General features: G+C 56.8%; 2 protein-coding genes across 2 annotated transcripts; one reads left to right on the top strand and one right to left on the bottom strand.

The window, feature by feature from the left end:
* Window positions 1–2,079: 2,079 nt before the first annotated feature.
* On the bottom strand, window positions 2,080–4,164 carry VDBG_07935 (CHY zinc finger domain-containing protein; the record flags this gene model as incomplete). Its single annotated transcript, XM_003001630.1, has 1 exon — window positions 2,080–4,164. One exon carries the CDS (start codon window positions 4,162–4,164, stop codon window positions 2,080–2,082), a length of 2,085 nt encoding a protein of 694 aa, XP_003001676.1.
* Window positions 4,165–10,889: 6,725 nt separating this feature from the next.
* VDBG_07934 (arabinosidase) lies at window positions 10,890–11,687 on the top strand (the record flags this gene model as incomplete). The annotated part of the gene is made up of 3 exons (XM_003001629.1): window positions 10,890–11,350; window positions 11,412–11,558; window positions 11,642–11,687. The coding sequence occupies 3 exons, from the start codon at window positions 10,890–10,892 to the stop codon at window positions 11,685–11,687; spliced, it is 654 nt and encodes a 217-aa protein (XP_003001675.1).
* Window positions 11,688–13,056: the final 1,369 nt, after the last annotated feature.

The raw sequence follows: 13,056 nt of genomic DNA, 5'->3' as shown, positions 1-13,056 counted from the left end.
CCTGTCATGCAAGAATGAACCCAATGAAACCTGGGGTAGAAGACCGTGTTGGAACCTCTGCGCGCTGCTCGCAGGGATCCCCCGCAGCCCCCCTTGGCATATTTGACCGGCCGCCCGTGAGCTCGTTCAATCTGCGTCGTCTCCCTCTCCTTCCGGCCGGCGGCGGTCCCCCTGGTCCTCCCCCTCGTCCATGATCCCATCATTTCGTTCGAGAAGAAGGCGAGGGCGTACATGGATACTTTGGTGTCACCACTGCCGGTCGTCGGAAGAGTCGCGCCTCATCGCTGCCCACGGCATGTACCATGTACCATGTGCCATGTGCCATGTGTGGCCCGCGAAGCTGCTCGCGAGAATGCCTGCCGAGCGCCCCCTCTCCATGTCGCTCTTGGCTGTCCCGCCCTCCTACTTGGATCGTTCCGCCCGGGCCCCTCTCATTCAGTCCCTTGCCGTCCCTCTTTGCGAACTCGTGCGAGATGGGGAGATCCGAGGTTTCTCCTCTGCTCTCCATGTCCCGACGGAACGGGTTGGTAGTGGCTACCAGTTGCCAACCAGGCGTGTTGGTGCAGCCCGTCCTTTGTCCTTCCTCCGCTACGACGGCGCGGCATGCCGATGGGCGGGTTCGCGGGTGCGCTGGCCTGGAGGAGGCACTTTGGCAGGAGGAGGCACTTTGACAGGAGGAACAGCGTGCCATTCCATTGTTGGTGATTCAGGGTTCCGTGCTTGACCAACGTATGCACGGTGATTGATGGGCGAAGGACGTGGGGATTCGCATGCGCCTCCCCTTGCCTCTTGCTGTCTGCCTGTCTGCCCAATACGGCCCGCGCTGCTGGGATGCTTTCGGGTGCGTTTCGGGGGGGCATGTCAAGCACCCAAAAGGGCTTGATCGCCCCGGTTGTCTTCCCCGGGATGGTCACAATGGGGGGCCGGGCACGTCTTCGGCGGATGGAGGCATCGGATTCGTGGGATTATTCCCCAGAATCTCCCCTGTTGCTGTTTCGGGGTCGAGCATGTCGTCCTCTGTAGCAACGCGACGAAAAGGCGGAAAAGGGAAACTAATAAAATTATAATTTAACAATAATAATAATAATAATACAACTGGTACTATCCACACCGTCATGTCGGACTGGCGGAACGAAGATGTGCTGCGACAGGATCATCGCGCGGAAAACGGCAACAGCGCGTGCGCGATAGGCGGGAGGCCGAAGATCGCATCACACAGTTCGACGCGCCGCGCAGCACGAGCTCTCGTATCAGCGCGTCGCCACGGCGCTCTCTCTCTCTCTCTCTCTCTCTCTCTCTCTCACCTCGCACATTCTTCCAGGCCTGCCGTCCTCTCAGAAAGCGCGGGTCGAGAGAAACCCACACAGCCACTGAGGATGGTCGTTCGGAATCTTTTTTTGGTTTTTGGTTTTTTATTCTTCTGTCTCCCCCAATGAGAGCGCGCGAAATGCGAAAAGGGTGGTCGAAACACCACTCTGATAGGCGTGCCGCTGTGTGCGCGTGGTGAGGTCTACGGACGAATCAGCGCCGCGTGCGACACGCGCGGGTGCGCGGCTGAGATGGTGGTGCTGGACAGAAGTCCTTCAGTGTTGGGTGGTGACCCTCCCCTTTTCTCTTGTTTCGGGCGTTGGGGGGGAGGTGTGATGGCCCTGGTGAGAGGTGGTTATCTTGGGATCTGTGTCGCAGGCGGTTGCGAGGCGTGGGGGTGTTGCGGTTTGGTATGTCCGGCGAAGGGCTGCTCCTCGAGGCCGTCACTGGCTTGTCGTGACTGGGCTATGTTCTGAGAGAATATCACACGCGGGCCATCACCGTGTCCTGTCAGTGTCGCGAGCTCAGCCTGTCTAGGCAGTGCCGCGACGTCCTTGATGAAGCTGGAAAGGGGTTAAGCCAGTGCTGGACGGCCATGGTTTGTGATAGCGGCACATCTGGATCACGACATGTCAACGCATCCGTCCTGAGCCCTGCTGGCACTTTTGATATTCACGTCTGCTCAAATTGTGACCTGTCGCCTGGTGGCATCTCAGCCAAGCGAGTAGGCACCCGCCGCCTGCGCCCCGGTGCGTCACCAAGGCTTCAACATCACTCCTTCTTTGCAGGTCCCACGCGCTTGTACTTCCTCTTGTCCTTCCGCGACATGAGCGCCCGGTCTCTCGTGCCCTTGCCTCCCTCCCAGAACCCGTGACCTTTACGCCCGATGACGCTGCGTCCGCAGAATCCGCACGCGTCGACGGCGTAACGCTGCTCTCGGCTGCACCACCCACACACCATGCGGCTCGCCCACTCGTTGACGTGATCTTCCGCCTCGTCGTGGCATCGATCGCACGCGTGCACGCGGCTGCAGCAGCTGAAGCGAAACCACCGGTAGCTTTTCCTGTAGTGCGCACACGCGCCCCGGGACGGCAGCGGGTCGCCCGCGTGCAACCCGAGCTTCTCGGCCCTGGCCCGGACGACCCCGGCCGCCGGCGCCGAGAGGAGGCCCGGCGTGTACGTTTGGAAGCGCACGTCGGGGATCTTGAAGGTGAACTTGGCGTGGCACGACCGGCAGACGTTGGAGGTGGCGTCGCCTCTGATAGAGACGAGTCCCGGTGCCGCGGTTGAGCACTTGGCACATGTTGGAATAAAAGTCGATGGCAGCATGTCGCCGACTGATGCGCCGGCCACGTCGAGGAAGCCGGCACGCGACGAGTGCGCATGGACGAGCTGTGCGCGGAAACGGGCTGCAAGGCCGGCGGCGCACTTGCGGCAGGAGAGGGTCTGCTCTACGCCGTCGCGGAGGTTGGTCACCTCGTTGAAGGTTTTGCAACGAGCACACTTTGCTGTGATGCTGAGGAGGGAGACTTGGAACAGCTCAATGTTGTGCAGTTCAATGCCTGGAAAGGTTAGAGCTGTGCCTCGCTCAGGTGTGTCGGCAGCGACGGCTGTCGCGGGCGAGTCTGCTGCGGGATCGTCGTGCTCGAGTGCGGCGCCGCCTGCATCGGAGCCAGTGTCGGAATCGTAGCTATAGTCGGACGAGTCCGAGTCATCGGCAGCCGTGGCCCACTCGGGAGGACGTGGAATGACCTTGACGTGACTCCTGTCGCCGAGCGAACCTTCCGGCTGCTTCTCCTGAGACGTGTGCGAGGCCGCAGCCGCTGGTGCAGCACTCTCCTTGGCCTTGGCCTCAGCTTCCTGCTTCTGTTTTGTAACCTGAGCCTGTTTGGCCAACACGTGTAGGTTCTGGGCGAGGTAGTTCAGATGGCTGGTCAAATTCATCTGCTTTTGCTCGGCAGCCTTCTGAATGAACAGTTCCTCGACAGGTTCGGCATCAAACGAGTCGACCTCGTTCAGCTGAATTCGTAGAGGCTGGAGGGGATACAGCAACGGCACAATCATATGCAGTGTCTTCACGGCCTGCAACGAAGCCGGAAGCTCAGACCGTCTCTTCGGCTCAATTGGCAACGTGTAAACAATACCGTCGGCGGAGCGCCGGTAAAGACTCAGCCGACCCATGCGCGTCTCGATCTGGCGTGCCTCCTGCGCTCGGCGGGCTTTAGCTTCGGCAATCTGCTCCTGGGTGTAGGCAGGCTCATCAGGAACATAACGTTTCGTAGGCTGCGGCGCAGATGGTGCCTGTGTAAGGGTTGCGGCTTCCAGTGCGACGGCAGCCGACTGAGACGATGGGGTGGACGGCGTCTCATGCCTGTCATCCTTGAAGATGGTGAGCTTGACCGTTTCTACCTTTTGCTCCGACAGAAACACCTCGAGATTCTTGTCGAGGGCATGGGTGAAGGCGAGAAGGGTCGCGGCGCCGCGCTTCTCTCGGACGATCCGCTCCCATCCGCGCTCGACGTTGATACCAAAACCGCGTGGGATGTTCCGGTTCTTGACGTGTAGAACTGGGCCTGTCTCGGGATAGTCCTCTGGCACGTGAAGGTCACACTCGAGGAAATCCAGGTCGAACGGAAAGTCTGGGTCTGAGGGTTTGATGCGGAAGATGAGGGACGTGGTGCCGTCGCTCAGTGTCGTTTCACGTGGCGAGAAACGACGGCGTATCTGCTCGACCTGGTAGCCCCTCGGGTCTTTCTTCTGTGCTTCGGGTGTGGGCTTCGAGACGACTCGTTGGGCCGGCGGTTCACTGACGGCCTGGAGGTGAGTGATTCCTCCTTGTTTCTCGAGCGACATCATGATGGGCGCAGATGATCTGTCGCCAGTGATGGAAAGGAAATTGCTCAATATTCTATGAGCTGAACAGTGAAAAACAAGAAACAGAATGCGAGAAGAGGCAAGGCAAGGCAAGGCCAGCTGCCGGTGATCTGATAGAGTGTAGAGTACGTATGACCTGTTGAAAAAGGTTGGTATTTGGTCGGATGGATGGTGTGCGGACTGATCGGTCAAGTAGACGATGGTTATATTGCCGTGAAGTGGCGACGTGAAGTTGCGTTACAAGATGGAGTGGAGTCGAGGCTGACGGAAGGTGAATCAGGATGACTCAGACCGAGTGGCGGCCGCTACACTCCGTAAGGCAGGCACCGTCCTAGCCCGAGCTTGCCTCGACTTCAATCACAATGGTCCCTAAGCATTTTGCTGAAAACCGGCATTTTTGATGCAATAGGCATGCTTCGAGCAGGTAGACAGGCCTTCTTCGTCATGCTGACGTGCTCTGCAGCGACTGAAGGGAAACCAGAGCCTGAGGGTCTCCCGCTACACATGGCTCGCCGCCGCCTGTTGGTTAGCACCTCATGGTCCCTTTCCAGATGACATTGTAGTGTCTTCGACATGCTCTACCATCTATCAACCGAGCCAATGCTTCTGGATCGCCGTTTGCGTCTCGCGCGAACTTGCAGCATCACTTCTTCACACCTGTTGATACGGGCTCCGGCTCAGATGACTTCATGACCTTGAAGGTAGACAGCCAGTCGTCCTCGCAGCTTTTGCCAATGATTTATGTATCTCCGTCCAGCGATCTTTGTCTTTCTGACCTCTGCCGTATCACGAGAGTGTACTACGACAAGACTGAGTGCTCTCTCTCTTTCGGAATCTCGGGCTTAGTCGTTCATGACGAACTGGAGACTCGAGGGGACCTTCTCATACCCTTAATCTCATCTCGGACACGTCTTCCATTTGGACTGAGCCTTGGTGAAGCACGCAACACAAACGATGACCGACAGAGGTGTGTAACGTGGTCGTCATGGTCTCAGCTCAGGATAAGAACCATTTCCCCTGGCGACATGCAGAATAAAGAAACCACGTCCAAGGCCCAGACTATTGAAGCAGCTGTTCAGTGAAACACCTCGTCACTTAGGCCGCTGCCGGCTCCGTCCATGTTGCATCGCCGGGAGAGAAGCCAACAGGCACAGGCCCAGGCCTTGCCGCGACGACACCACCGGGGCGTGCATGTAGGCCGGGGTCGCGCCATGTCTTCTGTCTTGCCACGCCCCGGCAACTCAGTAGCTGGGACATTTCGAGGATCGAGAATCGTATCGCGCCTCCGGGGATGTCGACCCATGTCGACCGAGTCGCGAGGGCATGCGATATTCCTTCCTTTCTTCATTTCTCATCACACACACGCTCTCACAACACAAGTATGGTGGTGGTGCCTGCGTTCTGCATCTCGCGTAGGTAAGGTACACGCCATTTCAGGAGAAAAAAGCAACGCCGTCACGCCCGGGGGGGTTCCGGATCCCCGTGCGTTGTCTGGGCCCTGGCGGATGGCCCGGACCGGTGCCAGAAAGCCGGGGGTGGCACACGGACGAGACGGCAACTGGGCTCGGCACGAACTCTAATGGTCTTCGCCGCACGCGTATAAGCAAAAATCCTTCCACCCTGGTCCCTCCTCTATAAACCTCGAGAGGAAACCGGGGAGTCCCATAGCGGGAGGGGGCGCGCGGGGGTGCTAGATCGCACCGTCAAAGCGGGCGGAAGAAGAATGCGTTTGGCGGGATTCATTGCTCTCGTTGGTAGAAGACGTCTTTTGGGAAAAGGAAGGAGACGACGTCACTGCGCAGAGCAGGCGGGTCAGGAGAGCGCTGTCAGGAGGATGAGATGCCAATCGCGATCAGTGATTTGGAGAATACTTAGAGGGATCGAGATGGGAGGGTTCTGGCAGGTGTGGTTGAACCGTCAAGACCACATGTTGTGTTTCAGTTTCGCGAGGTTCTTCTTCATTGTTTCGGGACGAGATTCGATGGTGAATCTGATCGCCATGGGAGGAGGAGATTGGCGGCGAGGGATCTGCTATGATGTCAATTGGTCGGATGACCCAGACGCCCGATGGGATCGAAGATTGAGGGCCCACGATGCTTCGGAGCGCCCAGTCAACCCACCCCAGTGTAGGGTGGGATGGTGCCAGGGGCGCTGTGAGACGGAGGGGCATTTGACAGCCTTATTTCCCAGCTTGGTGGAAGAGCGTGGTGGTGTGGGAGCCATGTCGATCTTGCTTCTTGCTGTGAGATTCAAGATATACATTCAGATATATTCATGAATATTTCGAATAAATTAATCCATTATTCTCGAACGTGTGAACCCATGCTGCAAGACTTGATGTTTTTGGTCAGCCCGCCAGCAGAAGCATAGGCAAGCAGCGAGCGCATGTCATCAGTCGTAGTCTCAGCCAATCCCCCAACCCAGCAATACGCCCGACACAGCAGAGACACGGTCTCTGCGATTTGCTGTCGGGGGCGAGGCATCGAAGGCTAGGCATAGGCTGTCTGTCAATCCCAGAGGCCAGAATGAGCTGGGGCTGGAACGTCAGCACCACAGGTGGTTTGGTGAGGCGGTGCAGACAGTGCAGGCGGAATCCAGCAGCTCCGGCCTGGGGACCCTAGGAAGTCGACGTGGCTGGTGGACCGAGGGCTTAGGTGTAGGTAAGGTACTTTAGGTATCGCAACACTGACGGGGAGCGCGGAGGACAGTGGACGGATGCTAAAAAAACGAGCCTGTAGGGGTTCTCCGCGCCCCCCTTCGGCGGTCCGACGTGCCTGTCCAGCTGACTCACATGATGGATGCTCGGGCTGCATGCAGTCTATCAGGTCGACCAGGACACATGGACTATCGTGCATGATGTCGGACGGCATCCATTGGATGGCGATGGGGGGCGGTACTTGTGCCGCGCGGAGATGACTTATTCCAGGAAAATAGAGAAAATAATGAAATCGAATGTTCTGCCGCGGACAATATGTGACAAAGATGGTGCTCGCCACAGGACGAGCATTGTCTTTCTTCGACATTGCAAATGATGCACAGCGCTATGGTACCTAGAGGCCTGCCTCTCCCAGCATCGGGCAGATTACAGGGGACCTGGGTACACTGACGGAAGCTAACAGGCGGGAGAGCACCGCGGGCAGCGCCGGAGCCAGGCCATTCCACGCCACCCGCGGGCCGACGAAAGGTGAAGAGAGGAGCGGTTGGTGTACCGATCGCCAGCTGCGCAAAAGAAAACAAACAGCGTGCCAGATCCATTGAGCAGCCCCCAGAGGTTGGATCAAAGGTATTGGCGTCTGAGAGAAAATAATATTCCAATTTAATTCGAATATCCAGCCCGTACGTACTCTGGGATCGAGAAACCTGCAGATAGACAGGCGGTCATGCAGGACTCTCCGTCTGTTACGGTGGCAGGCTTAGGTAAATGCCCCCCTCCCCCCCCAAATCGATCCCCCCACACCCCTCACCACACCATCTCGTCTCTCGCCGTCTCGCCTTCCACGCCTCTCACCGCCCAAACTTGCATACGCTCCGTGGTCACCAGGACCCAAACCGATGTGTTGGCAATCCCTCACCATCCTCATGAGCCCCCCCAAACCCAGATCGACGTTGCATCAAGGTACCGCCCAGCCCCAAGGCTGAGTGCACTTCGGTCTCGCCTTCCCTAATCCAGGCTACGAGGCCATCCCGAAGTACCTACCTTTACTCGCCATCTACCGACATCGACCTCAGCATCAGCATCAGCATCATCCATCACGCCCTGTTCGGCAGCTGCTTTGCCTCGGCGCATCGCACCCGGCTGCCAGGCCATCACCCGCCGTGTATCCTTTGCGAACTTGCCTATCATGGCCACCCACCAACGATCGGCTGCCAAACCACAGCAAGTCACGATGACCAAGTGTACCCATCTTACAGAACACGGCAACCCAGTCACCGCCGCTATGCCCTGCATTCGCCGCCCACGTCCTGGCGCCTCCCTGCCGCGCTGCTGCTGCCGGTCGCCTTCCCCGGACCATTAGCACGGCGCCTCGAAACCAGAATCGATACGGCAGCGAGAACCCTAGATGCCTGAAGACCGCTCTCTGGGCGCCCTCCCAGGCCGTCACCGCCCCCCCCCCCGTACGTGGCAGGTCTCGCCGCCTCTTTCTATCGAGACATTTCCTGGTCTGGCCCGGCTTACCAAACAAACGTCTTGTTGTTGTTGCGCCACCCTCCCTCGCTTTGCTTCCCCGACCTCCACGCGGCCGTGCTCTACTGATCATCCCTCGTCATCCCCGATCGAACAAATCTACCTTTCGAGGGCTGCTGATACGAGTTCTCGGGACCTGGTGCAGCGAACACCGCCAATCCACTTGCTGGGACTAGGCAGGCCTGAATGTCGTCGTACGGGCTGGCGGTCGAGTGACCGGCTGGTCACTGGTCCCCGTGCATGGCCCGACCTTCTCTTCTTTCCTGACTTTGTGCATGCGTGTTTCGTTTTATCTTTGCTTACCCGATGCCCGGCACGCGGGCACCCAGGTCTGCCAGCGCAGAATCATTGATAGGGAGACTTGCACTTTAGTGAGGTGTACATGCTCTTGAAGGCAGTGTACAACCGCGCAACCGCTGCTACATAGACAGCGCTGGCCGCCTCAACCTAGACCCCAAGGTTGTGTCCATTGGGCATCCACCCATCAGCCCGCGCCAGCTGTTCATCACCTGAAACATTCGCTGTCAAGCAGGTTCGTCAGCGACGCTCCATCGCGATCTAGGCAGGCCAAAGCTGGGATCTTGTTCTTCAAGGCTTGGGTCTCGTGATAGTTAAGCTTCTGAGGCGTGTGCGACCCTTGGTTTTCCCTGTTGAGACATGATCCCACCACTTTGCAAAAGCTTGTGTTTTCCTACGTCATCTAATTTCATGAATTCTCCGTACACCTGCCCCGGATTATCAGAAGGCGGGATAATTTGGCACACTGATCCTTCGAACCAGAGTTGGACCCTTTGGAGTCCGTTGACTTCGGCCCGCTAGCCGCCGCTCAACCCGTGCCAGCGTGGCTGTGGTACTGTTGTCATAGTTCACATGATGCTGCCAGGCGTGGCGAGCTTGGCCAGTCCCGCCAGGGTTTTTCGGCCGCCGGGTAAATGTCATCCGAAGAAACTAACTGCTGCAGCAGCCATCCGGCACAGAGTGCCCGACTACACGGAGGAGGTCCTACCTAATGCCACGCCCGTGAGTGGGAGACGCCAACTTGCACGCAACGCTATTAGAGGCACTCTTTGGACATGACTTGGACATCGTGGAGAACTTGATACCACCCTGGAGCAGAGCCGACATGGAGGTCAGGGGGTCCTTATGAATGCGGTTTCTGGGCGTCGTTCCGACGAGCGATAGTAAGACTCATCTATCTTGCAGACTGGCAACCCTTACAAATGGCGGGTGTTCCAACAGTTTGGTTGTCCCATGGGAGGAGCTGGCGCCGGCACCCCACGGGCGAATGACGGAAAATTACCCCTTGGTCCCCCCATGGGCATGCAGCACGGCATTTTGGGACAACACCTGATATTAGCGAGGTCACAGAGGTCGGCGATGATGACCGTGTTGCCGACCTGGGCCGATTGATCATCAAGGAGATATTTGCTGAACTCCTGTTCTGCCATGCAAGGGACAACGCCCACGGCAGAAATGCATCTAGCGGCAGCGGTGCGAGGTGCGAGTTCCATCTTGCTTGTCAAGCTGGGACTTTGACGAAGGAGCGTGCCTGGGGACGTCCTATTTCATGGAAAGATGCGAGGGAGATTTGCATGTCACGTGAGAAAGAAAATGTGAACCAGAGACTGGTATACATAAGCAATATGCTTCGATCCTACGCAGACAGCCTATTGCCATAGAAAATAAAGCAGGCACGGGAGTCTTGATGTAGAATGTTTTGTTCAGCTAAAAGCGCCGCAGCACAACGCCGATTTAGATCGACTTAAAATATGCAAGCAGTAATGACTGGATTACTTAAGATGTCACATAGCAAACACATAGCCCGGGAGATAATGCCTAAGATCCTCAACTTTATCATGACACGACCAATGCGAAAGAGGATATAACCTGGCAATTATGAGTTCTACTATACCCTCGAGAGCTCAACTATCTGTCTGGAATGTCTGGAACTAGAACATGGACAATCTTAACTGGAACCTGAGTAGCCACACCACAATTCTACCCAGCATACCGACGTCAGGTCACCTTCCCGGTGCGGTAGCTTCATGATGAAAGGATGTCGCTGATACAACACGGCCTAATGGGGGTTGATGGACTGTCTCAAAGCTTGGTGCTCCTGATTGTTAGCCGATAATGTTGGAGAATTACGAAGAACCCAACCTGCGGTCGTCCGCACCGTCGTCTCCTCCGTGCCAAGTCGGCACAATGACGAATAAACCTTGTCGTGGTGTTAGGTCAATCAAGGCAAATCACGGTATTGCTACCCGTTCCAATGGTGAGCCGGCGCATCGTCTCCGCATTTCGTGCATCCGGGGATATCTGCAGATCGCGGGGAAAGCTTCACTCGAACGGCACTTGCAACACTTGCCGCACCAATCACGTTGACCGCCCCAGGCATGACAATGGCACAGTTCGGACCCTGCCACGCGCGTCGTCATATAGTCAGCATCTGCCTTCTCGAGGGCGGGCATAATGTTGGTCTTGTTGAAACGCTCACCAAACCTCTCTTGACTCGGCCGCCATGCGCATCACGTCTCAGCTCATCGCCGCGAGCCTGTGCTTCGGCACGGGCCTGGCCAGGCCTTCTTCTGCGCCGCCGCAGTATGTGGGATATCTCGTCTCCACTTTCAGCGACCCGAATCCTCAGGTGCAGTGGCACTTGTCGGAGGGCAATGATGCCTCTCGGTTCCGGTTCCTCAACGACGGGAATGCTGTTCTCACGTCCAATGTTGGGACCAAGGGCGTCAGGGATATCTTTCTTACCACCAACTCGGAACGAACCGAGTACTTTACCATTGCCACCGGCAAGTCACGGACGACGTCGCGCTGCCTTGAACCTGTAATGCTGATCATCTGTGACACAGATCTCGACATCAATGCCGAGGGTTTCTCGTGGTACCAAGCAACCACAAAGGGGAGCCTGGGCCTCGTCATCTGGTCCTCGAAGAACCTGGTCGACTGGTCCGAGCCGTCCCTGAGGATGTGAGATTGCCGAACAGCGCTCCCGAAAATATCCCGCTTGCTCGACTGACGATCACAACAGCATCGAGGATCCGACCGGCGGCATGGCTTGGGCGCCGTCCGCCGTCTGGGACGATGAAACGCAGCAGTACTTTGTCTTCTGGGCCTCGCGGCACTACGCAGCCGCGGACACGGAGCACACTGGCCAACCCAAACTCGGGCGCATTCGGTACGCCACGACGCGCGAGTTTTTCAGCTTCAGCAGGCCGCGGGGACTACCACCCCCCGCCTGACACGCCGCTGATCGACCAGGAGTTTCAATATCTTGGCGCCCCAGGCGCGTACGCGCGTTTCCTGAAGAACGAAACGGTCAATCAGGTGTATCAGGAGACGACGACGGAGGGCCTCTTCGGCACTTGGACGCGGGTGCCGGGGTACGTGCGGCCCGAGAGCCCATTGGAGGGCCCGGCCTCCTACGCCGATAACCTGATTGCCGGTCGCTATCACCTCTTCCTCGACAACTACACAGAGTACGTCCCTTTTGTGACGTCGAACGTCGCCTCTGGAGCCTGGGCGCCCGCGTCGAGAGATGGCTTTCCGCGCGGCTTGAAGCACGGAAGCGTCACGCCTTTGACGCAGGAGGAATATGATGCCGTGGCTGCTCGGTATCCTGCCTGACGAGCTTGAGGCTGTGTGTCTGAGTATAGCGTGAGAGCAAGCATGGATACTCTTAGGCAGTCCGATCACTTATATGAGCTTGCTGTCACTGGAGACATTGTGTCGTGGCAGTGTCAGTAGTATGTATCCAGTGCCTATTTCATTCTTTTATTAAGAGTGAAAGCGAATATTTGGTCTGATTTCACAACTCCAAGTTGGCATGTTACTTATAAAGCCATCTGGCGTAACCTGTACTCGAAACAAGATCTGCATATGTCATCCAATGGCTGGCAGTTATCTACAACAACGCAAGGGCATTTCGATCGACAAAACACCACAGGTCGTGGGCTGTCGCTTTGTAGCTCTGTACAACTTTGCGTGTTCAGCTTGCTAAGTAAGCGGCGAACGGCTCAATGACCCGGAGCCCAATTGGACGAATGGACATTGCATGCGCGCTGGGTTTCATCCCTGGGTAGCAAGTATGTTTGGACTGTCATGCGACCGTCAGCAACCGAACGATTTCTCGGCGCTTCGTCTGAACTCTGAAGTAACACGCATTCTAAAAGAACATCGTCTGAAAATCTGACTGGCCCAGATTACCACGAATGGAGCCTCAGTCAGTCTTTTTCTGCTTGTTCATTGGGTTGGGTGTACACAGCTCCCCTTCGGATTCGGTTGTTTCATGTGACGCGTGCAGCCCCCTTCAAGAGAGGGCCTTCCAAGGTGCTCTACGATCATCTCGCAATTCAGCTAAGGCCCTCACCCAAATCTATAAGTTGTGCTATTGACCTTCTCAGGAGCCCCTTCGATTGTCTGGTACCGTGATACCTGGTGTGTTGTATGATTTTTCTTTTTTTTTTTTAAGAGCGGTTTTGCATGCTCTTTTCTCCTCCGTTATTGACTTTTTCATCGTTGTCGTTGAGCGATTTCGTCTTTCTTGTTTAAACTCCTGTTACTCCAGAATCCGAGCCATGGCGACCATCGATCCTAACCTTTCCAACGCGGTTTGGTGCCAGCCGTCCCTAGTCCCATTACCTCTCCATCGATTGACGCCGGCGCTGCTATCCCGA

Source organism: Verticillium alfalfae, genomic scaffold (assembly GCF_000150825.1).
Source record: "Verticillium alfalfae VaMs.102 supercont1.11 genomic scaffold, whole genome shotgun sequence".
NCBI lineage: Eukaryota > Fungi > Ascomycota > Sordariomycetes > Glomerellales > Plectosphaerellaceae > Verticillium > Verticillium alfalfae.
This window is presented reverse-complemented; position numbering and strand designations above follow the sequence as displayed.